This window comes from Zeugodacus cucurbitae, chromosome 6, assembly GCF_028554725.1.
Source record: "Zeugodacus cucurbitae isolate PBARC_wt_2022May chromosome 6, idZeuCucr1.2, whole genome shotgun sequence".
NCBI lineage: Eukaryota > Metazoa > Arthropoda > Insecta > Diptera > Tephritidae > Zeugodacus > Zeugodacus cucurbitae.
The window spans coordinates 70,267,015-70,293,634 of record NC_071671.1 but is presented as its reverse complement, the minus strand read 5'-3'; the positions used below and the strand labels follow the sequence as shown (position 1 = coordinate 70,293,634).

Here is a 26,620-nt window from a genome sequence, read left to right as displayed (position 1 = left end):
TCTGATTGAGGAGTTTAAAAGTCAAATAAGCAGCTTTTTGTTATATAGTTAAAGGCGATCAAAACCTATTTTTGGCGGCATTTTTAACCATAAGTGAGGTGATTTTGTACTAACGCATTCTCATATATTATTGAAACCACAATTAAAATTCTGAATAGCGAACACCCTGTATACCTGTGAGTGATCTCACACACTCAACAAAATATTTTTATTTGATTCATTGATTTATTTACACACACTCATATATATATATACATATATGATTGTCAAGTCACCCACACCAGCATAGCGACGATTACATAAAGCAGCCATTTCGGAGTTATATCGAGGGCAATTGGCCCCCCTTCAAGTGGTGGCGTGTAGGCATAGTGCAGTGCCACAAATTTAAAAGGTACTGCAAGTAAATTGTAATCTGCTGGGTCAAAGCATACTTCCATCAATTCAGTTACATAATATAGATAATAATTAAAACAGTAAACCATGGAAGGCTTTATCGTATAGTTGCCGTTTTTGGCACAAGTGGCCACCAAATTCTTGTCAATACGAAGCGTTGTACAAGTTAACAGAAATGAATCATAGAAAGTCACCAGGAAGCCCGGGATACTCGTTGAGACCAGTACTTTGAAGGGCGTTCCAATGCTTGTCATTTGATCTTTGTACTTGAGCTTGATCTCGCTTGTTATAGTTCCATGGCACACATCATTCCACTCAATATTTATCACTTGCGGACAACTCTTATCCAGTTCTTCACGCGCCCCCGCAGACAGCATATTTAAGAGTATTATGTTGTAGAACGTAATTATATATCGCATTTCGTCGTCTCTAAAGTATTTTATAGTATATTTCAATTCGCCTGTCTTCTTTTTATGATATTGAAAACGAATTTCTAAATGAAAAGCAATGACAAAGTGTTTTACTTGAGGATCCAAGTTGTCGTAAAGTTTAGAGCTGACTTTTTTGGATTCACATTTAAGATGGTTGGCAACATGTTTAAGGCACCTTGGTCGGTCCAAATCTGTCACCATATAGCCGAATCCAAAGATTGAGAATGGTTTTGGGGAAAGATAAATATAGATTTTTGGTAAATAGACCCTAAAATATGCTTTAAATGTTCGAGACTACTAGAGTAGTATCGTCATATGCTGGCTGGAACACCTTTTTAAATACTTAGTAAATACTTTTGTCCTCCGCTCCGCTGACTTCGTTGAAGAAAGTTAAAAATCGGCAATTCAAACTGTACCTTCTCCTCACTTTGCTCCCACAATCGGCGAGTCTACCTAGTGAGAGCAAACTCCAAGAACCAAGAACAGTTGGAAACCTAAAGAATACACATTGAGGTAAAATCATCTATCACATTCATTAGAGAGATCTGCAGACATCTTTGTAAAAATATAAAAAGTATGTTGGAGATATTTGAGCTAAAGAGAAAATGAGATATATATTTGCAGTTTAATTTCAGTCTGTCCTCCGTATTTTTCATACGACTAAGATCCTAAGTTGCAGTCTTTACTGAATGAAAGGTGTAGAAATTTAACTGAAGGAATCTAAAACTTAAATTTAAGCTTCTTAATTCATAATAACTCTTGTTTGGAGAGTTTAAAAGCCAACTGAGCAATATTCGGTTATACAGTTAAAGACGATCAAAATCGGCTTGATTAAAGGGTTCATTTTTAACCAAAACGTCAACTCGCGATCTCATTCTTCTTTCTTGATACCACAATTAAAATTCCGAATAGGAAATACCCTGTATATTTGCGAACGATCTCACACACAAATAAATATTTTATGTCATTAATTAATTTATGTATATATATATATATGTAAATATATGTATATTATTGTCAAGTTTGTTTACATCACCCACACCAGCATAGTGACGAATATATAAAGCAGCCACTTTGGAGTTATATCTAAGGCAATTTTGCCCCCTTCAAGCGGTGGCGTGTATGCATAGTGCAGTGCCATAAATCTAGCCGGTAATACGACCGTATTGTAATACGTTGCGTTAAAGCATACTTCAATCAATTCAGTTACATAATATAGAGGATACTCAAAACAGTAAACCTTGGAAGGCTTTATCGTATAGTTGCCCTTTTTGGCACACGTGGCCACCGAATTCTTGTCAATATGAAGCGTTCTACAATTTAACAAAAATGAATCATAGAAAGTCACCAGTAAGCCCGGGGCTTCTTCCTTTGAGGACAGTACTTTGAAGGGCGTTCCAATGCTTGTCATTTGATCTTTGTACTTGAGTTTGATCTCGCTGGTTACAGTTCCACGGCACACATCAGCCCACTGAACATTTTTCAATTTCTGACACCTCCTATCCAGTCCTTCACACACGCCTGAAGACAGTATATTTAAGAATAATATGATCTTGACCGTGATTATATTTCGCATTTCGTAGTCTCTAATACATTTTACATTTCGAGTTGGCTGTCTTCTTTTTATGATATTGAAAACGAATTTCTATATGAAAAACAATGACAAAGTGATTCACTTGGGGCTCCAAGTTGTCGTAAAGTTTAGGGCTGATTTTTTCGGATTCACATTTAAGATGATTGGCAACAAGTTTCAAGCACCCAAAGGTTAAATTAGAGGTGCCATATCTCAACGCCATACTACATAAAGTGCCATAACTAAGCCATAAATAAAGCTATGGAAATAAAATTTGGTGCAAAGGATTGTTCGAGGAATGGGTATATTTTGATGTAATTTTTTTGGGAAAGTGGGCATGGCCCCGTCCCCCTTCTAAGTTTTTTGTACATATCTCGTAAACTACTAAAGCTATATTAACGAAATTCTCAGCAGTCGTTTTTTCAGATATTTCTTTATATAGTCCAAAAATGGAGGATATCGGATTATAACCACGCCCACCTCACATACAAAGGTTATGTTGATAACGACTAAAAATGCTTTAATTCAGTAAGGGAAAACACCAGAAACCTTAAATTTCATTATCAAGAAGGTACTGAAGGGATCCACCCAAATTGGTATACAAAAAATTTTAAGTGGGTGTGGTTCCACCCACTTATGGGTGAAAAACCATATCTCCAAAACTACTCGACCAATACCAGTGACATTTGATTTGTAATATTTTTCTTGCATCTCAATGATATGTTGTGAAAATAGGCAAAATCGGTTCACAACCACGCCTACTTAATATATATACCAGAACTTTGATCTGAATTGTTGACTTTACAATATATAAAGTAAGCACTAGTGAAGATATCGGTACAGAACTTGCATAAATACTGAATTTATAGTGTGGCAGCCCATTTCTAAAAATCGACTTCCAACCTAATATTAGAGATGAAGAGATGCTCTCAATGTTCAAGCCTATGGTTGGCCGGAAGATCTTTTTAGAAAGTAAATACTCTTGCTCTCCGGCACGCTGTTTCAATACCAAGTATTGCTTGATTCCGTGGGTTCTAATCTTATATTTCAACGCTGTTGGTTCCTCAATATGTGTTGCCAAAACTTCTCTGGTAGAAGTGTCTTATTTTCTCTGGTCTCAGGGGTGCATAGGATACTTCGCAGTTACTTCGCAACTTCAAAGAGTCGCACATTTGTCTAAAACTACGTGTTCTTCATGACTCAAAAGCCGATTTATGGAGAACCATAAAGAGTTGAACCGTTATATATGACAGCAGGTGGGCATAGTTTTCCTTAAAAGTACAGCATTCCTCAAAATAGTTTACCACGCCAGACATAAAAGACTGTGTCTGTGTAAAAACCTAATTCTCGGTTGTATGTATGTCAAAATGTATATACGAGTATATATGAGTCAAAGTAGCAGCCGCATAAATGTAGTGCAAAATATTCGCCAGACGTGGCATGTGTTGTCAGTGGCATGCCACAATGTGCTGCTCGCATTTTCGCATTTTCTGTTCGGGCAGATAGCAAAGGAAAGCCCACATCTGTAGAGCACATACACACACACGCACGAGAAAAGGTTGAGTCGGAGCATTCCAAAGCGCCGATTTGTGATGTAGGTGTGGTTGGTTGGGCGGGCGCCTGCTGTTATGCACTGTGTTCATTGCCTTGTAAGCATGCGGCCAACACTGCCACACGCACATGCCCATGTGAAAAAGCCTTATAAATGAGGAGCGAAAAGAGCAATGCTTTGCCCGACATTCCTTTACCGCGCACGTTTGCCAGAGTTTTTCTTTTCGTTTCTTCTTTTTTTTGTTTGCACTTCATATCTCAACTTTGCCTCGCAAGTTCGTGCGTATACGCTTTGCTCACTTTTTGGCGCGCATTTTTACAAAATGTTACTCTAGCGGTTTTGTGCGCCAAGTTACACGCACACACACACACACATACAGCTGCTGCAGCCGAGGCAAAGACATTGAAAATGGCAAAAGTAATGCGTGTAAAATAGTAAATTATGACGTTGAGCAAGCTTAAAATGTAAGCATACTTTTGTGGGCCATGCGAAAGCCACATGTGTAAACAAGTAAGCTAACGGTGCGAGTATTCGTGTGTGTGTGTGTTTGTTAAAAGTGGGACATACCCAGCTGCTTGCGCGCCCAACTACTATTTTGGACTACTATTCAGCCACACGTGAGTAGTTAGCAAGAAGCTGGGTGCCATACTAGATAACAAATTATGAAAATCAGTATAAATCAATATAATCAAGGTCACCTAAAAGTAAGAGAGTGCAGAGAGAGTAAAATTAAATGTTTATTGAAAATTGAGGTTATAAGAAATATTTGAAATTTCGTCCCCTCAATATAACAATAGCGTATAATTTTGTTTGGGTTTAGAGAAAATCGAGTTTAAAGTTTTTGTCAAATCAGAAATGAAGGAAATTTTTGAACATGAAATTATACACCATTTTTTCCAATGACATTTTGACCCACTTTGTGGAAGTAGAATTTGACGAAATTTTGACCAGACATAGAATCAATGATGGAGATTCTAAATATTCAATAAAAATGAGCACATACGCTATTGTTATATTGAGGGGACGATTTATAAAGAACTGTTATCCTCAAACAACAACTGGGTAGCCGCAAAGTACCGCAACTTCACAGCAAAGTCGCTAATTCGCCACTGCAATAACTTGTACTTTGCTTAAGTTTCGTACAACCCAAGCAGCGCACCGCAAGAATTCACCATAACCTGCTCCGGAAAACTTAAAGTTCCTTGCACCGTTCAGCAGACTTACTTATGCGCATATTTTCTCGGCATAAATAAATAGGCAAACCACTGCTTTGCTTGTTAGTTTGCAAATAAGCATGAAATGCCATTATTATGGCAAAATATGTAGTGCTTTCGGTTGTGGCGCCTAAATATATGCTACGCGCACGCAATAAAACGTAAAATTCATAACTGCGAATGTAAATTCTATCAAATGTACGAGTACTATGGAACTGCATCCGTTTTAAGCAACCGGCAACTCGGACTCGCACTCTCCAACACACATACATATACAGATTTTATACTTCCCTGTGTCCACGAATGTGAATAAGCTCAAAACGAATGCACAAATCCAGCAGAAATGCAATTTCAGCGCGCTCATATGTTAAATTAGTGTAAGCGCTTTAGCGGCGAAATGCATGCGAAACATGGCACCAACACACACTGGCCCTTGGCAGTGAAGTGGCAGAAATTTTTCGGTGTGGAGCATAGACGAAGCTGATTCCAATTTTTTGACTGAGTGGTTATTATTTCTCTATCTCTTTATATCTCCCCGTCGCACGTATGAAAAGTATTCAAAAATGATTTGTCCCGATGAAAGCTCATCGTAGAAAGCTTAAAAAAGCTCCATTAAAATAAGCTTTCATTAGTTAGCTTAATATTTGTTTGATAATCTACGAAATAATCATAGACCTTACTTAAGATCCACTTAGGTTCGGTTTTAGGTTAAGTTCAGGTTGATCATACAATTTGTAAAATAATTAAGGAAGACCTAGGCAGGCAAGAAAACATCGTTAAGGAATAATTTTTCAAGAGGAACGAAGATTATTCCATTAAAATAATCTTCTAGTGATAATATTGCCACAACTAATGACATATTTGTGGTTCCTTTTTACCGTAATTTCGGTCTTATAGATCTTATAAACTTCCCATACGCTTTTAAAATTCCCCTCATATAAATTCCCTCGATTTCAAGATAATTTCTCTGGCGGCTGAGAGAAAAAAATGATTGGTAGCTTTCTGTTGTGTTTCTAGAAGTCAACGACGTAAAGTGTAAACTTGGACTCTGGAACCCGATCCTTGTTAAAAGTTATCCTAATATTTGGAATATAGAAAACATCGCCGCTTGTCTGAATCATTTTCTGAGCAAATCAAGTATTTTTATCTCCCTAAAGAACGCTGTAATATATCTATGTGGGTTGTGGAAATCCGCTTTACCCCCTCATATTATTACCATAAACAACTGCAGCTTATGTTACCGCTAACTGCCATGTATATTGTGTGACCACAAGCCTTAAAAGCAAGACTTGTTTGTGTGTCAGTGTGTGTGTGTGTGTTGGAGAGAGCTCGCTATGCCCCACATGGTCCGTGCAGTTGGTGCATCTAGATGTGTCCTGTCGTTGCGTTGCCTCACATTTCATTCCATAGCGTAGATTATCTCAACTTCCTCGTGTTGGCACTACACCTAGTTTGTGCGAATTAGTGTGTGCGAAATGCAAGTAAATTCATTAGAAATTTTTGCTAAAATTTGAAATTATCCCCAGCATTTATTCCGCAATGAAAATTCTACAAACGATTATAATTTTACGGGCTGTCGTAATGTGAAGCGCAGCTCGGCATATTTGCCCACTTGCCCACACTGGCATAGCGCCATGAGTGTGTTGCAGCCATACAAATGCTAAGTTTATTTGCTTCTGGTTGTACATATCATGTTGGTTGGTTGGCAAAAGTTGCGTTTAACGAGCGAAAATACATTAAAGTTTGTGCGACTTTGTTGACGTGGAAAGGTCCACTAACTGAATTAGTGTGTTAGGCAAAGTATTTGTTCAGCACCTTTGTGGTGGGGAAGGGGCATGGTAGAGACTCTTATTGGCTTTGCATTTAAAAATTTAAAATGCTTGCAGTAAGAATGACAAATGCGGCGTTTGAAAGCGGCTGCCAAAGGTAAATATTATAACGCAGAGCACGATAGAAGGTTTCACTACCTCTCTAATTGAACTCTCTCCGTTTTTTGTTGTGCTTAAGCTCCACTCAACCTTACAATATTCTCAGTAGAGAGGCATTACCAACCGTATGACTGCAAAGCATTCAGCGTCCTCAGTGTGACCTGGAGCCTCTCCAACATTATGCGACATACCAAAAAAACAAAATGTTCAATTTTAATGTTAACTCAACTCTTCTATACGGTTGCGAAACATGGAATCTTGCAAGCTCCGACATCCCTAAAAGCTCAAGTTTTTATAAGCCGGTGCTTTCGCAACATTTGCCGTATTTTCTGACCTGCCACCGTCTCTAACACGGACTTAATGTCACGTAGTACCAAACATTTCAGTGATCCGAAATTCTCAAAAGAAAGTAGGCCTGGTTCGGTCATGCTCATAAAAAGCAAGAAAAAACGTTTACTTCGGCTGTACTGAAGCTAATATACCCTTCACAGGTGCATTTCTTTTAGTAACTATGTGTTTAAGCAAATCTAAAGACGTAAGAAAAAGTAAGTAAAAAAAGAAAACATTATACTAATTCTTTTTAGCCGGGTTGTTTGCTAGAAACATTAAGGTTATATAGTTAACCGATTTGAACAATTTCTACGGAGATTATATTATTTCCTTAAGCAGTAATCCATGTCAAATTTCGTGAAGACACCACCTCAAACGCGAAAATTTTCCATACAATCCATTGATTCCGATCGTTCGGTTTGTATGGCAGCTATATGCTATAGTGAAACGATCTGAAAAATTTTTTCAGAGATTAAATTATTTCTATGAACAATAACTCACACCAAATTTCGTGAAGATATGTAGTAAAATGCCGAAGTTTTCCATACAAGCACTTGATTCCGATCGTTCAGTTTGTATGGCAGCTATATGATATAGTGGTCCGATATCGGCAGTTCCGACAAATGAGCAGCTTCTTGAAGAGAAAATAATATCTGCAAAATTTCAAAACGATATCTTAAAAACTGAAGGACTAGTTCGTATATATACAGACAGACGGACGGACGGACAGACAGACGGACATGGCTAAATCGATTCAGTTCAACATACTGATCATTTATATATATACTTTATAGGGCCTCCGACGCTTCCTTCCGGGTGTTACAAACTTCGTGACAAACTTAATATACCCTGTTCAGGTATAAAAATTTGGACATCGAAATACCTAAGGTCCAAGAAAGATGAGCAAAAAAAGAGTCAAACTACAAGGTTGAAATAAATGGAGGAATCTCATTGTGGTTCTTTGTTCTCCGCCTTATATATTTATATATGTATATGTATATATCTCCGAACTAGTCGCAGGAAACATCTCTCTCATGCTCTCATTCAGAGATAGCTTGTCACAGATCTTTCTCAAACGAGAGTTGTGGGATCTCGGTTATTGTATGATATAATGGTTACTATGTACCTGTACCATATGCTTTATATATTGAGTTTCTAAAACCCAAGAAACATTGTTTTCTAATAATCTCTAGACAGAGTTAAGCGTATCTGCATTCAATTCTTTTTAATTGTATCGCTCAAGTATCATTGAATTAGAAAACGAAAACAAACCAAATGTTATTCCCGTATAGCCTTTTAGGTTATGTTATATATAAAAATATATGAGTATGGTAAATTTATTATCGAAAGCTACAAAATGGCAACAAAAACAAACAAACACCTTCAGCCGCACGTGTAACTGTAGATGCGCTTATTTGTAATCAAATATTGTAATAAATTCTTTGATTCCCCCACAACAGGAACGCAATGTGCGCTTTGATAAGAAAGTTGAGTTTATCTTTCCAGGTAACTGAACTTCCCGCTTTAGTTTTCAAGTGGCAATAATAGCATTACGTATTCAAGCAACAACAACAACAACAACAACGAGGGGAATGGCATGAGGAAATATATTTATAAACTTTTATGCCACAAAATACTTTATTTGCTTTCATCGGTTGCATGGCGATAGGGTGGAAGGAAAACGTGCTAATGTGGAGCGTGTGTGAGCTGTGCCTTTTTGTTTACTTTGCGATATCACAATGAAAAGTTTAGTTTATTTCAGAATTCTATTGCGGTGAGGTTCTAAAAACTTAGGTGTGATTATTTGTATTGCAACTTATTTGGTCAAATGACTGAAATACTTGTGAGAAACTATGTTTACTGTTGGAAAATGTGCACTCTCTCTCTCTCGTGGTGCTCTAGTTACACTGCACTTTTCAATTGTATTACGTGTGGGAAATGAAATGAGGGTGTGCAGTTTCGTATTCCATTTAAAAGGTGTGTGTATACGAATATAAAAATAAATAAACATATGTGAGGAAGCTTACTGCGAGTTATAGATGAGTATTTAATATGCATTTGTGGGTAAGTCTGCCGTAAAGTGATATCACTTAACAAATAAATTAAAGAGAAATTTTAAATTTTTCAATATTTCTGGAACTGATAGGGACATATTTGGCGGCTGCTTATCGAACACTTAGACCTGGAAAAGACGGCTCTAAAAGTAACACATGTTTTGAAAATTGATTAAAGTCAGATTCTGTTCTCAGAATACTAAAGTTCTCAATAGACTTTTCAAATCTGTTTGAAGTTTAAGTTATTATGAAAAACAGAAGTTATGTTCATACATAACCTTAGCTCTTAACTCGAAGGAATGTATGTAAAAAATTTGAAGTGCAGACGCTAATGGTAATTGTTTGCTAACGAAATGTTTCAGAGCGTCTTAATATTTGCTATATTTTTTCATAAGAGGCTTCCGTCCATTTAAAAAAGATCTGTAAACCGTTAAAATTGTAATTATTGGGATGAGTTTAATCTTGTATATATTCATAAAAAGTTCTACTAGCGCATATGAAACTTCCTTCAGATAGAGAGAGAGAGAAGTGGCAGGCCTCTTTCTCGGTAACGTAAAGGTATTTCGATATCCGACTTGCCGGACTTATATCGGAACATCCGGAAACTGCAATGCCAATGAGTTAGCTATAGCGGGCACCCTTACCACAGATCCATACAGATGAGAACGAATATGTACTGTCCTTCAGGATTGCAAGCGATGAGGCTTAAAACCTCAATTTCCAAAGTTGTATGGAGGAAGGCGAGGAGCACAGACTGAAACCTTGCGAACTGACTGGAATTGATATTAGCCATCTTAAGAGATTGACAAGCGCTCGTCGATATATGACATCTTTCAAACCCTATCTTGGGGTTTTTAACAACAAAAAAAACTTACGCGGCTGAAGACGGCGGCATTATCATTGCAATGGGAACATTTGAACTACATCTTAAATAATGAAATAATATGCCGCTCACTTGGGTCCCTTTACACGACTTGTGGACACACAAAGAAATTTTTTAGTTACTCAGCCAACTTCCATTGTATAATTCAATAAAAGAGGGGTCCTTTAAATTTATTTCAAGTTTCTATGTAATTTCCGATCGCTTTCACTTGTATTCTTCTCGTGTATGGTCTTCATTCCTGCACACTCACGTGCCATAAAACCAACGCCGTGCCATACGGAGGCCGTCATTATTGCGGTAGACGCATAATAATGTGCAACACTTCTATAAATAACGGAAATATTCATAGTGCCACACCGGGCGGGTGAACACAACGGCACAACAATTCATCAAGTCGCATAAAATACTCACGCACACACACACACACATGCACTCACGTAAATGAAGAAGCGACACGTTTGCTGCCGCTGTGGTCATCCTCTGCTGTAGATCCTTGTCTCGCTGCTTGGTGCTTGGGTTCTTGGTGTTTCATTACAAACGTAATTCATTTCAAAGTCCGCTGCTTTTTTCGATTGCCACGCAGGGAGCCTAAACGCATATGAAACACAGAGGGAGAGTATGCAACACAACAAGCATACATTAGAAGGACATGCTCGAATGCGTTGCTCGTGTGAGTGTCTGCGAGTGTGTGTGTGTTTGTGTGGCGTTTCGCATAGTTCACTTTTCATTTCATTTCATTTACTTTTTTTCCTTTTTCGTGTCCTTTTGTAAGGCGCTGCTGTTCGGTGCTGCCACTGTCATGCCTGATGAATTACAGCGATAGCAAAGTAACTGAACAACAACAACAACAACAACAACATGAAATTGAATGAATGAAAAAACGCACCGACATTAAACACAAAAAGGACACACTGTCTGATTGAGCGCACTGAATGGGCACAGGATGAGTGGCCGCATTGAGTTGAGTTTATTAATATTTATACACTGTGTGGCATGTGCCACATGTAGATCACATCAAGCACACAGACACACACGCATGCTCCCATTTAAGTTCCGAAAATTGCTGCGGTGAGCGCGCCGAGCGACAACAAAAGGAAATTACAAATAAAATTAAAATATTCGTGTGTCCGAAAAAGGGACCATCATCACCAAAAAACACACACACTTACACGCCTTTGAAATGTTTCCACGCGGTGGGGCAGCGTGTGTGTGGCAGCAAAAACCCATGCTGGCAAAAAATCTAAAGTTTTTCCGCCTAACCCCCATCAGCGCTTGACAGCAGCTTTTTGTTGGCGCAGCTTAGTCTGTAATGCCGAAAATCAACTCGAGTTGCGAGCGCCAACGGTGCATTAAAATGAGCAAAAAGCCGCAACTTCAAAGTAACTAAATTAATGAACGGAAATGAGTAGCATGCGAGAGGAGAACTGAGGAGACAAATAATGCAGAAGCGTGCCACTAAAAAGTTGGGATCACCTTTTTTCACTGCCATGGCGTTCGTCATGTGTATTAAGTGCTGTTGAGTGCATTAAGTGCAAGAGAGCCTTTGTTTTTTGTTGTTGTAATTTCCGTTGTAATTATTGTTGATGGTAATCGAAAAATATGGAGCTCTTTCTTTGGGTCCAAAAAAAAAAAAAAAAAAATATTGAGTACTTTTGGTATTGACTTTTTCTGAAGTATTTGGCTCTTAAGGCGATTGAAAAATTATGGAGAAGCTTTTTTTATTTTGGGATTTGACCTATAGATTCTATCCCTATTTGGGTAGAGCTTAGAGATCGGTAATACCCATTTCTTATATTGGCATTCCAAATATATTCAATATAACTCAAGTGATCGTTGAGCTTCACAGCAGCGAGCTTCGATATTAGGAACAAAGATGTATGATGACAGTGACTGGCGTAGACACCGCTTACGCGGTTATAGCCGCGTCCACAACACCGCGCCACGCATCTCTCCTTTTGGCAGTTTGCTGCCAATTGGTAATACCAAGTGAAGCCAGGTCCTTCTCCACAATGTCCTTTCTTCCTCGGCTTCCACCAGCGGGTACCGCATCGAAAACTTTCAGAGCTGGAGCACTTTCGTCCAATCGAACAACATGACCTAGCCAGCGTAGCCGTGAGGGACTTGTAGAGTTTGGTTTTTGTTCGTCGAGAGAGGACTTTACTTCTCAATTGCCTACTCAGTCCATAGTAGTACCTACTGGCAAGATATCCTATGATATCGATATCATCGGCGTACGCCAGCAGCTGTACACTCTTATAGAAGATTGTACCTTCTCTATTTAGCTCTGCAGCTCGTATTATTTTCTCTATGCTCTAAGTCACTCAATATTATCGTTGTAGTATTCAAAAAATGGCAGAAATTTTCAATGATTTCGTAGTTGTGAATGAAGCAACTTGGACCAAAAACTATTATTGAGAACGTCGATATTTTCGACCACACACACTTTATATTTTCAGGCTTCTGCTGTCTTCTATAACAACAATTTTTTTTTTAATGATCAAATACATCATTTTATTCTATGCTTTCGCGTTATAAAAAGTTACTGATTTATAACTTCTCCTTTAGGTCATTAATTTTATATTTACTATTGGCGCACTCTCTGCTCATGTTACGTACGACCTTTAATCCATTGGTTTATGGCATTATCTAAATGTGTTGTAGAAAAGCTTCGATTAAATGTGCTGACTGTCAGCGGCTATCAATGTACTCACCACTAATGCATACGACCTCAATAAGTTCATCTACTACACTATATTAGTGCGATTATAGTCTGCTTTTAGGCGTAGTGGCTTTCAATTTTTAATGAACCACAGTCAACGCTGATTGGCTTGTTGCGCTCACTTTACGACACTCTTTGCACACACAGAGTTTATGAAACTTTAATAAACAACACACATTGTCTGCATTTAAGGATGTTCGAATTGAATATGCGCCTAAATGTATGCGCTGTAATGTGTATGGTTGTGCCTTGATTCGTTGCATATATTGTGTGTTTTGTGCTTTTCGCATAATCGTATGCGGGTCACTTGTGGCTTTTGCCTACTCGTGTTTTCTTTTGCTTTAGGAACACTATGAAAGTTGTGGCCGAGTAGTTCGGGTGCGTGACCAACACTCGTTAGATTGTGGTTCGTGCCTTGATTCAACATTACCGCACTCAATAAGAAGTAGCCTAAGCAAAGCAGTCATTTATATATTCGAATTGCTGATGAAGACTAAAAGTCTTTATGTCCGTTTGATTATCGGGAAGCATATATCGGTCCGCCACAAATAAAAACCGAAGTTCGGCCTAAGCTCCGCCAGCTCGCCAGCGCTATTTCATTATTTATTCATCAATGTGCGCGTTTGTTTCGAAGAAGGTCTACCTAAAAGGCGCTTTTTGTATTTCTGCATTGGCTTAACTGTTATCGCATACACTTTCGTTGGCTTACTTTGTTCTTGTTGTTTCTCGCGTTATCTTTGCGGCTCGACTTTCTTTTTGTTCTGCTATTTATCTATTATTTGCGAGTTTCAAAGGTCTGGCTGACAGCCACCGATTGCCCACTGCCCACTACCGCTTCCAAGCTCCGCCGCCGGTTGCGGTCAGTTATGCGGAGCTACTAATGCACACTGTGTTATTTACGCTCGAGTACCTCCATACATATGCATACCGTTATATTATTTATGTATGCATACATACATATGTACACAGTTTGCATGCGAATGAGCGCGCCTTTGTTGCGGCAAAGCCATCGGCTTTTTGGCTGTTGCTCGCAATGTGACCTAATCAGGCGTAGCCGAGCGCTGTCAATGAGGCAGAAATTTTTGATTTTACAGTTTTGATTAATGGTGAGCGGCAAACGGTTCTTTCTACTCAATACTTTTCAGCATTGTTGTTGTTGCATCCTTATTATGTATCCTTGCATCCTTGTTATTGTAAATATTTTTGCGTTTTATAAAAGCCAAACAGGCTTTTCAACGGTATTTGCTCTGCCTTACCACGCCATGTATTGTACGCCATTTAGTTAAAGGATTATTTATAACGGTCGTACATGTGCCTAGGTGCTGAGGTGGGATGATGTGCCTGCGACTAGATAATCTCGCACTTGATTGAGCATTTAAAATGCCAATCATTCACCATTCAGGTGTATTTGCCTGAAATGATGGATTTCGCTGATAAGTACACCACGATAACTGTAAAAGTATGAGAAATATAAACATTTTGAAAGCATTATTATGTAGTAGGGTCTTTAAGATATGTCTTGCATGCTTTAATAATTTACTAGAAATATATACAAAGCAATTTCAAAAGCTCCAAAGAATATTTAATCAAATCCACAATTGGTTTCTTTTAGATGTTGATCTCATTATAAACTATTTGCCTGAAATTCAGTAAAAATTTTAGACAGAACTTACCTCAATTTCTTATATTTTTTTAAATTTAAGAATCCATGAATCACCTTCTTCATTGATTTAAGAACCCTAATTGTAGGTTTAATCATACTATCCTGGTTTCATTATAATACACCTTATTCTAGAAGCCAGGAACCAACATAAGGTTGGAGGCAAGAAGCTGATCACAAATATCTAGCTTGCTTGGTTTATGTATCTTAGTTCAACTTTGTATGTTTCTTATAAAACCGCCTATAAAAAAAATTATTTTAACCTCGCCAAAACTTAATAGGTTTATCTAGGTCAAGATCTTGGAGATAACTAATAGGAGCTTTCTTTAAAGAGGAGCTCAAGAATATTAAAATAAATGTATATTTTTGATGAAATCGAACCATTTTATGAAAAGTGTTATTAAGAGTGATGCGAAATTTTTCTACCACGGATATCTACATATATTCTTGAGCTCCTCATCAAAGAAAGCTCCTATTAGTTATCCCGAAGAATGCCATTTTCTGAGTGATGGTATCTGATGAAACGGGTTTACGTCCCTAATATGTAAGATTATTCGGCACATTCCATTTCATATGATTTTCAGACTTTTTATGGTGGACTTTGAAATTTTGAAATATATTTTTGCTAAAAACAACCTTACCATGGTGCTTGTATTCAGCAATATCACTATTTTCGAACTCTTGCCTTCACATGTGTATGTACCTAAAATACATATTTATTCAACATATGACATCGTCTGCCTAATATAGCTACCCTAACGCCTCACTACAATATGGAAATACGCGTTTCATCCAAAAGCAATTACGTTCTAGTAACGTCTTCCCAACTGCGCCGAACGCTTTAATTGAAGAGCGCAAACAAGTCTAACGAACGTTATGAATTTATCGGCACAGCCGGCTTCTAAACTAAATGCTATACCTGCTATGTATTTATAAATACACTCACAAGGGTGCCGTTTCACCCCTCTCACAGCGCGAACGAGCGATTTTCAAACGCAACGTTTCCTAGCGCAGGAATCAACAAAGCAGATGTGGCTACAAGCTACATATGTATGTGATGTCGCGTCATGAACAACAACAATACTTTTTATTCACTAGCGAGGCGCTTCGTTGGCAACAACAACAACAACGTGGTGTAACACTCAGCTCAATCAGCGCGCATTATGCTTGTACAATATATGGAAATAATTATATTGCATATCCTGTGGAAATGGAAATGAGAAGTGCGCTTGCTCACCAACACACCGACACACACTTACATAAATACATACAAACATGCATTCTAATTGTGCGCTTCAGCTGCGTCAGAAAGACTGTTCATGCTCTCGCCACCCCTCTACTGTTGCTCTGCCACTACGCGTATGTGTGTGTGTGTTTAGTTGCCGGTTCGCCACCCTTTTGAATTGAAATTACTTTGCTATTCGGCGCTTTTGTTTAGCCTTGGCGGAAGTGCAGCGATTGTGTCATTTGTTGTTTGATTAAAGATTTGAAAGATTTGCGTGTCCTTTGTGGTCCTTTATGCACTTGCATAAGGCCGTTAGATGTCAGCACCATACAAGCGGCGTTTCCTCTCTGTTTGTCTATGCAATTATGTATAAGCGCGAAGGTAAATTTGCTCGAATCGTTTGCGCGGATGTGGGAAATGTAAAGTGCATGGTCTAAATTTCCGGTTGGAGATTTTTTTACTCACTTCTTTCCTTGCTTGAAACGGCATGTAAATTGAGCGCTTAATGTCAGCTCGTGTGGTATACCGAATATATGGCAATTATTTAGTAATGAGATATCCTATACGAGTAATTACAGTTTTATTCTCGAAATTGATTTTAATCGTACGAGACTTAGAGCTATTTCTCATTAGATAATATTGCGTTTTGTCACAAAGTTTCCTACTCAGGAGTAGTTGAATTCGATCAACAATAGCCCGGTGTTTTTGTATATATTCTTCCTAATGGTAGCTATACCACAGTCAAGCAATGGAATTTAATAGAGAGAGTAAGTATTGTAGAGAACATAACGACGGGTTTCGACATCAGTTGCATACAGTAGACAGACGAACGTTGATAGCGGTTTAAGCACGCTGTTAGTAGGTTCAAAATTTTTTTCCGGAGTACGGTATTACACACCTAATAAGGAAGGAAAATACTATATCAGTCTATACCGACGGGTCCAAAATGGACTCCAAATGCGGAGTAGGCACAGGTGTATACTCCGATGATCTTAACTTTTCTCGCTCCTTCCGTCTACCGAACTTGGCTAGCAACTTCCAAGCGGAAGTACTGGGCATAGAGAAGGCCTGTGAAGCTCTATTGGCTAACTACCAGAGGATACAAAAAGCAATAATTTATACAGATAGTCAGGCGGCGCTCCAAGCCTTGTCGACGCCACTGACTAACTCCAGCGTAGTCCATAACTGCAAGAAGGCATTGAGCACTCTGAAAGACAAAGTACAATTAGACTTGGTCTGGGTTCCCGGCCATAGGAACATCTTCGGTAACGAAAAGGCAGACGAGTTGGCAAAAGCAGGAGCCGTTCTAGACCAATCCGAAGCTGTGCCAATACCATGCCCGCTAGGAAAGAATACAACAAAATATAAAATAACTAAACAGATATGTCCAAAATATGATAAGACTAGATCTGGGGTATTATTAAATAGGTCCAGGAAAAGTATTTTCAGACTTACAGCTACTCTAACGGGTTATTGGCCATTTGGAGAACATGCTATGAAAATGGGCAAACCCTATAATAACATTTGTCGAGGCTGTGAACTAGAGGGGAATAAGGTAACAATATTCCGCTTTCTCTGTGGAGGACACTTGGAAGCCATCAGGCATCAAGCCTTGAATGGATGTCCACTAAAAGAAGCATATCGGACGTAAGTAGCTTCATCGAAAACACAAAGTGGTTTGAACGGAAAAATGGAACGGGATAACAGTAAATTATAAGGTCTACGAATAGTGCATCAAAATGGCACATCTAGTGCTAATTGGGCCATATAATTATATGGCTGCACTCCTACCTACCTACCTACCTACAGTGTTACAAGATATTTTTCTCTCATTAAATAAGAGAAGTTTACTTCGATGTGGCAGTCAGACACTGATTAAATTTAAGAAAATATTAAGAATATATATGTATTCATAATCTTCATTGATTTTCACATATTTCCAAAGAAACTAATACCATTTCAATGTATGACAGGGATCTCTTGGCTTGCTATGGTAAATTGAAATGGATTTTTAGGTTAGGCTGAGCCGTAGAAAATAACCTGATATCAAGAATTTGTATGAGCTCAGATTTTGGAGCATTAAATAATTTATTTTCTAAATAAAGTGAATTTTTAACTTCAGTGATAATGCTTTTACTAAGCTTTAATCACTAATCACTTATATTTTGGATCACTTTCGCTTCATAATTTCTCTTAATTCTTCCTACATATTTGGTATACAATTAAAGCGATCACTGAAGCAAAATTCTAATAATTCTTTTTAAGTGTTGAGCAAAGCACATATTATTCAGAAATCAATGTATCACACATTTAAAAATCTCTGGAGACCTTCAGTTGTGTAGCCGTCCAAGAGTTGAGTTGCATTGAGATTTTAGCATTCTTTATCAATGAACAAATTGAGTGCGCCCATACATGCCAGCAGTTCACTATAGGCACAAATTGTATGCAAATAGCAAATGTAACGGTATTTGGCAATAGCCAAGTCCTCCATGCACTAACAACAACAACTGCATATATAGCTGCGGGATATTTGGCAAACAAAGTAATACAAAGTGGCAACCACAATTCAACAAAACGCAAAACAAATTCCCTGAAATCTCTCGGGTGTAAAGCAACAAGGAGCATAGGAACACATTTTGGATTTGCATGAAAAACAGCAGAGAAAAACGCACAAAAAGTAGAAGCTATTAGAGCTGGCATAGGAGAGAGAGAGAGTAAATTCTTTTTGCCATCAAGTTTACAAAGCTCTTCACACAACTTCGACAGCTCAACAGCGACAGTATGAGGCATACGAAGTTAAACCGATGCCGACATTGAACAGCAGTGCCACATTTAATCATTACCCAGGCTTGATTACTGCAGTATCAATTGACACACTCACACATGCTTTTATTTGCTGATGTTTGCGCAACAATGCCACACGACTGCTCACCACACAACACAAATACTCGTGCAAACGTGTGTGTGTGTGTGTGTGTGAGTATGCAAATAGTAATGTGCCTATTTGTGAGTAAATATTTGAACTGTCGGCTACTCATATGCACTGTTGAATGCTCAAGAGACTCTGTGTGTGTATTTTTGACTTTGACTCGGAGCCATTTTGCATGCATTTTGTGGCAGCTTGCGAACAAAACCCGATATTGTTGCAATCGGAATAATATTGAGTTGCCATGCATTTGCTTGGACACTGCTGTTAATCAGCTGGAATGACAAGTGCGGTTATTGTGACTCATTGTTGTGTGGTGCACTCTGACGTACTGTTTACAAAATAGTAAAAAATAAAACCATTTTTGACAGAGTTGCCAGTGTTCATATATATTTCGGAATATGATTTATGTTCCGTTATTGAATTAGCCTGCTTTGTTATTCAATTAATTATCTTAATTTTCATCGAGCTTTTATCCACATGTAGAGCTTTCAAGTTCTAAGTGGTTTATGATGTCCAAAGTACGCAACGAGCCAGAACCAGTGACTCAAGTCGACCATTATATGATTTGATTTACATTTAAGAGTTTTTCGAGCTTTTCAATTTAATTTTAATAGAGCATTCGTCGAGCTTTTTATTCACAGGGTCCATGATGTCGAGAATGCTTAATAAAGAGAGAATCAAAGATAGTTCTTTATGACCCAAGTTGTCCTAGGTTTATAGGTCTACTACCACGGACCTCGATATTGAGACTTTTGTCGAGCTTTTGATCCACATGTAGAGCTTTCAAATGCGAAGTGGTCTCCAATGTCCAGAATTCGCAATAGAAAGAGAACCGATAGAATATAACTCCTTCTAATATAAGACAGACATCCTAGATTTCTAGAATTAAATTGAGCTTAAGCCCAGCTTTCTTAAAATATATCTCCTATCTGTCATTAGTTAAAAAAGCTAAAGATAACAATGAATCTGTATTGCTACTGCTGCCATCATAACAGCTCTTCGCACATTTATTTATTTAATACCGTCGGAATTGTTGTTTTACAGTGGCGTATGAAAAGTTGCTCCTCAAGACAAACAGTAATAACTGACAGCGAACTTAAAAAGTTGTTCATTAACTCAACTTTTCACAATTTCGGAACTAATTAGCCCAAAAATTTAATCTCACTTGAGCTACTCCCACACATATGCTCTATGACATTAAAAGAAGTTTAAAGAAATTACCGTTGTACTGCAGCCGACAATGTGTGCAACTGCGCTCATATAAACACGAGCAGCTCTACTGATACACACACACCCACAGGCACACAGAGGCACAGTGATTGCGCTGCAAGTGAAGAGTGAAACGCATTAATTAATGCCATTACGCGTTGCTCGTGCAAAATTCAAGAGCACCCAAAATATACACCAACACACACATACATACCACGCTGCTGTTACGCAAGAGTGGAAAAGTGTCGGCGCTTGCTGGCGAAATAAACAGCCAACGGCAAATGTGCAACCTTCAAAAGCGACCGCAACGATAGACAGACTAACCGACTGACAGACTGACAGACAGCCAAAAAGCTCAGTTCACTAGCGCTAGCACGGAGCAAGCAGCCACACCAGCCATGCCCCGCGCCTCCTGGGTATAACCGCAATTTACTACTTTACTTAATTAAGTCAGCGTTTAAAGGGAAATGCGGGAAATGGAATCACTCACTGCCCTGCCACTGCTCCATGTCACGTTGTGACTGCCACCTCTCAGTGCAGTGGCTTCGAAATGTATTCGGTGTGAAACTGCAGCTCCGAGCTGCGCTGCGCAACAAAAGTGCAATGAGTCGTGTGCTTTCAACTCATGCATTCATGGGGTATCTAATGAGCGGAGGCAATAATGGAAATTTCATCTGCGTCGAGTAAAGAGTTTTATCAAATATTTAGTCACAATGCATTTTCGTAGGTTCTTCGCTTTAAGGACATGAGAAGTTTCGGTTCCGTCAACTCCAACATAAAATAATATTGTGAGCGACAATACCAGAATATAAAAAAGTGACTCCGGTTTACCTCTGAAAACTCAAATTCAAACCTCTGTTGCCAACTTTAACCTCATGCAACTCCATATATGACATACCTTTGCCATATAAATAGCATTAATGAACCTGCAGATTTCACCACTTAGTTTGCGGCACACGAAAGGGTTAAAGAGTATTAAAACTTCCCGCAGCATCATGTTCTCGACATGTCGCACACACACACACCTGAGCATCACCCTACCGCACCCACAAAAGAGCTCTCGTTTGCAGCTCCATAACACAGCGCTGCTGCTCATTTTCTTTGGCGTGTTTTCGTAATGATTGAATTTTTAAAATTTAATTAGCTTTGCGTGCACTTTGACGCCTCCTCGCAACGTCTTCGGTTGCTCCTTTGTAAGATGCGTGTCGTAGTGTTGCCATGACGATGATAAAAAATTATTTTTTGGTCTATAATGCTGTTGAGGAGTTCGTAAATTTATTAAGCAAAATATTTTCTCTTCCGTTGCGCCCAAAATATGTATACTTGGAAAGCAAGTTTTTTTAATAAAAATCTTGAATTGCCTTAAAAGGTTCATTTTTTGCTCATATTATTTCGTGGTGCGGACGAGTCTTATCATTATCATATTTGAGTTACCTCGAGTGTTTCCAAATGGTTAAGCTTTAAATGTGAGGTTAGAATCTCTTCAGCAATATATCTTCAAATGAAGACATTATTTTGGGTTTGCAAAGTCATTGATGAGAAATTTGAATTATTCCATTCCATAACATAATTCTTTCAAGTCGTTTAGATAAAATATCATCAATATGGACTGAAAGACCAACTTTCGTGATGAATTGTAAGATTCGTTCTAGTCCACTAACCCAAACTCAGTTTTATCACTTGGTTCTCGTTGGTTGAAGAAATATATGATTGTAAGTTGAATGCTGAAAACTCTTCGGTCCAAAAAATTTTAAATATTGGGACCTTAAATCATTTTTGAAAGTGTTTTGACTGCATCCTCGGCACTCTCACTTAATCGCCCATTATAGGGTTCACTTTTTCTGAACGTACAAATATTATAGATATTTTATAGCTGGCAACTCTGTTAGATAATTACTTAATAAGCGCAAAAACCTGAGGTGAGACTGCTCCCGTGCGTCGCAATTAAGCTTGTACACAGTGTTGAAGAGCATGAGAAGCAGTTTTTACGAAAGAGCGCTCATGCCTTTGAGTTTCGTTTCAAAAACCAATATACCATATTGCTAAAGGGTGGATATGTTGGCAGGTAATCGCATTGGCTTAAATTGGCTTTTAACAATTTAATTTCTTCTAAAGAACAAAAATTTATATTTTTAAATGAAGAGAAATGGTGAGGATACAATGATCCGAAGTCGACTTTGTTGCGTGCATTAATATTTATTTTATTTTACGATTTCTTTTCTATTAAGCCAAGGTCTGTTATCATTAAATCGCCAAACATAATCTGGGTTCTCCTGGAAAATCCCTCATCCTTTAAACTCTCTTCTCCTAGCACATCGCTCTTCAATTAATCACGAGCACAAAAAATAGAGATTTTTTCCAATTCATTACAGTTTCGTTTCGAAGAATGCAAATATTAATTAATGCAATATGTAATTGACAGGCGCAAATTGGGCGCCGCGCACCGCCTGCTGCGACATTAAAGTCCGACATTAATCACCAATTCAATTTGCAGATTTCAGTGCGAAAATAAATCATAAATTTCAATTTAATTGTCTCAAATCGCTTGAGCGGACGCACAACTCATAACTCATGCAGAGCCAGCTACCGAGCAACAAGTGTGAGCGCAATGCCGACCACTTGCAACGAAGGCGAGTCCTGGCCAAACGCGACCAAATGCACATTGCCTGCTAAACAATTCATTGCCGTCGTGTTTGTGCTGTTGGTTTTGGTGTTGGCAGTCGAAAATTAGTTTGAATTACTTTCTATGTGCTCGCCGGTCAACTCCACGCTCGTCCATTTGTCTCTATGGGCATTTGTCATCCAGCGAATGCTGTGTTTCATTGCAACGCGTGAGGGCCGTTCGTGGCGCACTGCTTAATGACCACAACGACGGAAAGTCGCCGCGTCACATGTGGAACGGCGGTGGAATGGGGGAAGGAATGGAATGTAAGTACATATGTGGCGTGTGGCGACCTCAGGCACAGTTATGCTTGTGTGTGTGTAGCAGGAGACTCACCTCTGCTTACTTAGTATTACACGTGGCGCGTCGCTCCAAGTTATGAGTTAATTAAAATCCACTTACTAGGAACACTTGCAAATAATAAATGACGCACACTTCTAGAACACGCGCTTTTGTCACTGCTCTTACGCTCGTTTACATACAGACAAGCGTACTTTTGTACTTGCCAAATTTGGAAGTATGGGTTTGTAGGTATTCCGATTTCTTTTGAGTACTGAAGGAACGTTACCTGAGTCCCCGTATAATAGATGATTTGATGGTCCCGATTTTGTATTACACCACCCAATATATAATGTGCCTTAAATCATTTGTCAGACGAGCTTTGACCTTCACAATACGATTTTGAAAACACATAATTATTCTTTATTGTAGTCAGCCAACTTTAAAGTAAAATTCTATTAAATGGTGAGATTTCTGAGGGTAAAAGAACTAAAATTTTTTTTTGGGTTTGTGATTTTATTTTCTGTATAAGAAAATCCGCATCAATTGAAAAATGACTCTGCTTTTGCAAATCTTACTGTTCTCGGCTCACTCTGTGGACCGTAGTGGATCTAAACCAATAATAAGATAATGCTCTCAATGGCAACATTAACATTTTAGTCAACCAATTTAATTCGAATAAGTCTTAAAACTCCATTTATTTTCGCAATATGCCTAATTTATGAATTTTTCGCGTGTTTCTATATAAACCCACAAATATAATGATACTAGCGCCACCTAGTATTTACACTCTCTTACCGACTTATGACGCTTTGATATATGTTTATAATAAAACGGAATAAAAGCTTTCATTAAGCACACAGCTTTCACATTTCTTTGCTGTCTCCACAAGTTTCCTACTTATTCACCTGTGATTGAGTCATTTTGTACTAGGTCCTTATTAATGAAGAGACTTCAGTTTTTAAATTACCATCTTCTGAATTCACTTTGATTTGACTCCCAAAAGATTTTAAAGTGTTTAAAAGTCTTCGAGCCCTTTCAAAGATTTCTAAAAATTTCTTCGAAACATAATTTATTCCTAATTAGCAGTCTTATTCGAAATAATTTGGGTAGAACTTTAGAAAGAAACTCATTTGTATAAAAACCTCATGGTGGCAAGTGCTCTCGCAGTCTTTAAATATTGATTATTCTCCCACAGTTACAATAAAGTTTATGCGGCATTATTTTGACTACTGGAACTTTTTACTGTTCTATTTTAGCGTTACTCAACACTTAATTACCAGCTACTAAGTATATCACATTCTAATCAAAGTTCTGCAATCTCATGTTGCCACATGGCGTAAACAGATTTCATAGCCATTCGACGACGCTTAGCACATATCCCGGATGCCATAAAAATTTAATTAATTATCCAACTCACACACAAACACGCCAACAACAACAACACCACCAACTAGTTGGAAAAACTGCCGAAAGTACTTATGTACTTTTGCAAAGTGCAAACACAAAATGCAAAGCCATCAAAGATATGCGCGAAGAACAAAGAAAAAAACAACAGTGAAAGCAAAAACAATAACAATTATAATTAAATAAGCGAAATGGCACAGGAGAGCATGAGTGCGTGTGTGTGTGGGTGCGGTGCGGTGAGGAGCGGGAGCGCGTAAAACTTTTTAGCAACTTTTATTCGACGACGGTTTACGAGCTCGTTAAACACCGCGTAATCTCCGTCAGAAACTATGCGCAAATCTCCGCAATTAACAGTGAAATTTAGCCAGTGCCCGAGCAGCGGCAGACACGCGGGTGAGCAGCCAGTGAAATAGTTAAGATGCGACAATCTGGCATGCGCTGGACTACTGAACCGCGGCGTTGTCCCGACGACGCTCCAGGCGCGCCTGCTATGAATATAAACAGCATGTCACGCTTTCCGCCCAAAGCGGCGCTATAATTAACCGCAATTACACAAACGCGCCGATATACAGACTCGTTCATACAAACTCATTCAGCGGCATACAATAGTACTATGTCTTGCGGCAATTTGACCCACTAACCGAGGTAGCAGCGAATGAAGTTTAATATGCGGAGCGCTACTTTTTGGCTGCCTCAGCGGAGGAGAAGCCGCGCTTTCGTTGGGCGAAAGTGTTCTTGTGACGTTGCGGTTAGCTGTGGCGTGAAAGGTTTAACATCCGCTTCCGTTTCCGTTTTCCAACGCAACCGGAAGCAGCGCAACGGGTGTTGAGCGCTGGTTTGTGGTTTACCCGCCAACAAATATGCGCTCTTTAACTTCGCCGGGTTGGTCAGCGCCGCGCCGCGCGGCAACTGGGAAAACTTTCACTGCCGTGCGCCGGGCTGAATAGTCAGGCGGCAAAAAAATTACTTAATTAAAATGATTGACTGACAGCAAAGTTTTTCAGCAGCGTTGGTGGCGATTTTTCGCAAAACGCAGTCTTTCCACTGGCGCGCTCTCCTGCTCTCCAGTCGCCAACGCCGTTTTTATCGCTATGCCTCATCGCTGTCGGATATTTTAATTCTTCACGCCTGCAGTGTAATCCTTTTATTTATAATTGTTATTGCTGTTGTTGGTCGTTACGTGTAAGTAGTTGTTTACAAATTAGCCGCAACAGCGGGTGGCGGCAAAATATTTTTACTTTCGCTTCAGTCGTCCCAAATAGTATTTGTGGCATGCTGCTGATGAAGTGATAAAGAAATTAGAAAAAAATTGTTTTTTTTTTGCTTCGCGCGATTATCTTCAAGAAAATCGCACTCACTGTCGGTAAGTACTGCAAATGTAAACACTTGGGCTTCTTATCCACAGAACGCGTTCTCAAAAAATGTTAATACGAATATTTTAAAAATTTTGGTGACATGATGCCACTTTAGCCAGTGGAAATTCTTAGAGAAAAATTAGAAAAATCTAAAATACTCACAAAAAGGAATGAAGAAAGCTGAAAGCAGTTCTTGGCTAGATAATAAACTGGATTTAGGTCTGTTACGTTGGCCTGATCGTCGTGAGAATGTCGAGTTGACTTTACTTCGGAGTGGCTGTAACCTCAATCTGAGGTATTTTTGCTACCAAAGGTCAACCACATTTCACAGCATAAAAATTTTCGGGTCTAGATCGTACGGGTTCTGACTACGCCAAAAAGGGTTCTATAAGATTTAAACTATTTGCATGTCTTCGTAAAGTATGCTTAAGATCCTCTCTTGTTTTTTCTTTTGTTAGAGATTTCTACCAACTTTAATGCAGTTCTTTAAGTTACTTTAACGTACTGTGTTTTTTTTTCTTTAATTTCTCACAATGAAAACTTTTGCGGGTTATGCGATATGCACATAACCGTTAGTACTCAGAAAGTACCACAATAGTAGCAAATAACACACACAAAAGACTATCCATAACGCAGTGTTAGAAAATAATGAAAACGTGCAACGCTGCGAAAAGGAGGAGCGTAACGGTTTCAGTTATAACGTTCGAACGGAAAAAAACTGTGAGTAAATTGTGCGGTCATTTTTGTGCGCGTATTTTTTCAGCAAAGCAAACTTTTTTTCTCCCTCTCTTTCCCCCTACTTTTTCCCTCTACTCTT

The 26,620-nt window shown here is 38.6% G+C and overlaps 2 protein-coding genes across 2 annotated transcripts in view; one reads left to right on the top strand and one right to left on the bottom strand.

Annotated features, from left to right (window-relative positions):
- Window positions 1-196: 196 nt before the first annotated feature.
- Window positions 197-1,284, bottom strand: LOC114805381 (uncharacterized). The gene has a single exon (XM_029046377.2). The coding sequence runs from the start codon at window positions 1,023-1,025 to the stop codon at window positions 267-269; it is 759 nt and encodes a 252-aa protein (XP_028902210.2). The 5' UTR covers window positions 1,026-1,284; the 3' UTR covers window positions 197-266.
- Window positions 1,285-16,795: 15,511 nt separating this feature from the next.
- Window positions 16,796-26,620, top strand: part of LOC128922569 (ribonuclease H1-like) — a 38,781-nt gene continuing 28,956 nt past the window's right edge. Inside the window, exon 1 of the mRNA XM_054233523.1 lies at window positions 16,796-17,265. Within this exon, the coding sequence (XP_054089498.1) occupies window positions 16,909-17,265 (357 nt within the window). The 5' untranslated portion in view covers window positions 16,796-16,908. The remainder of the gene's footprint in view (window positions 17,266-26,620) is intronic.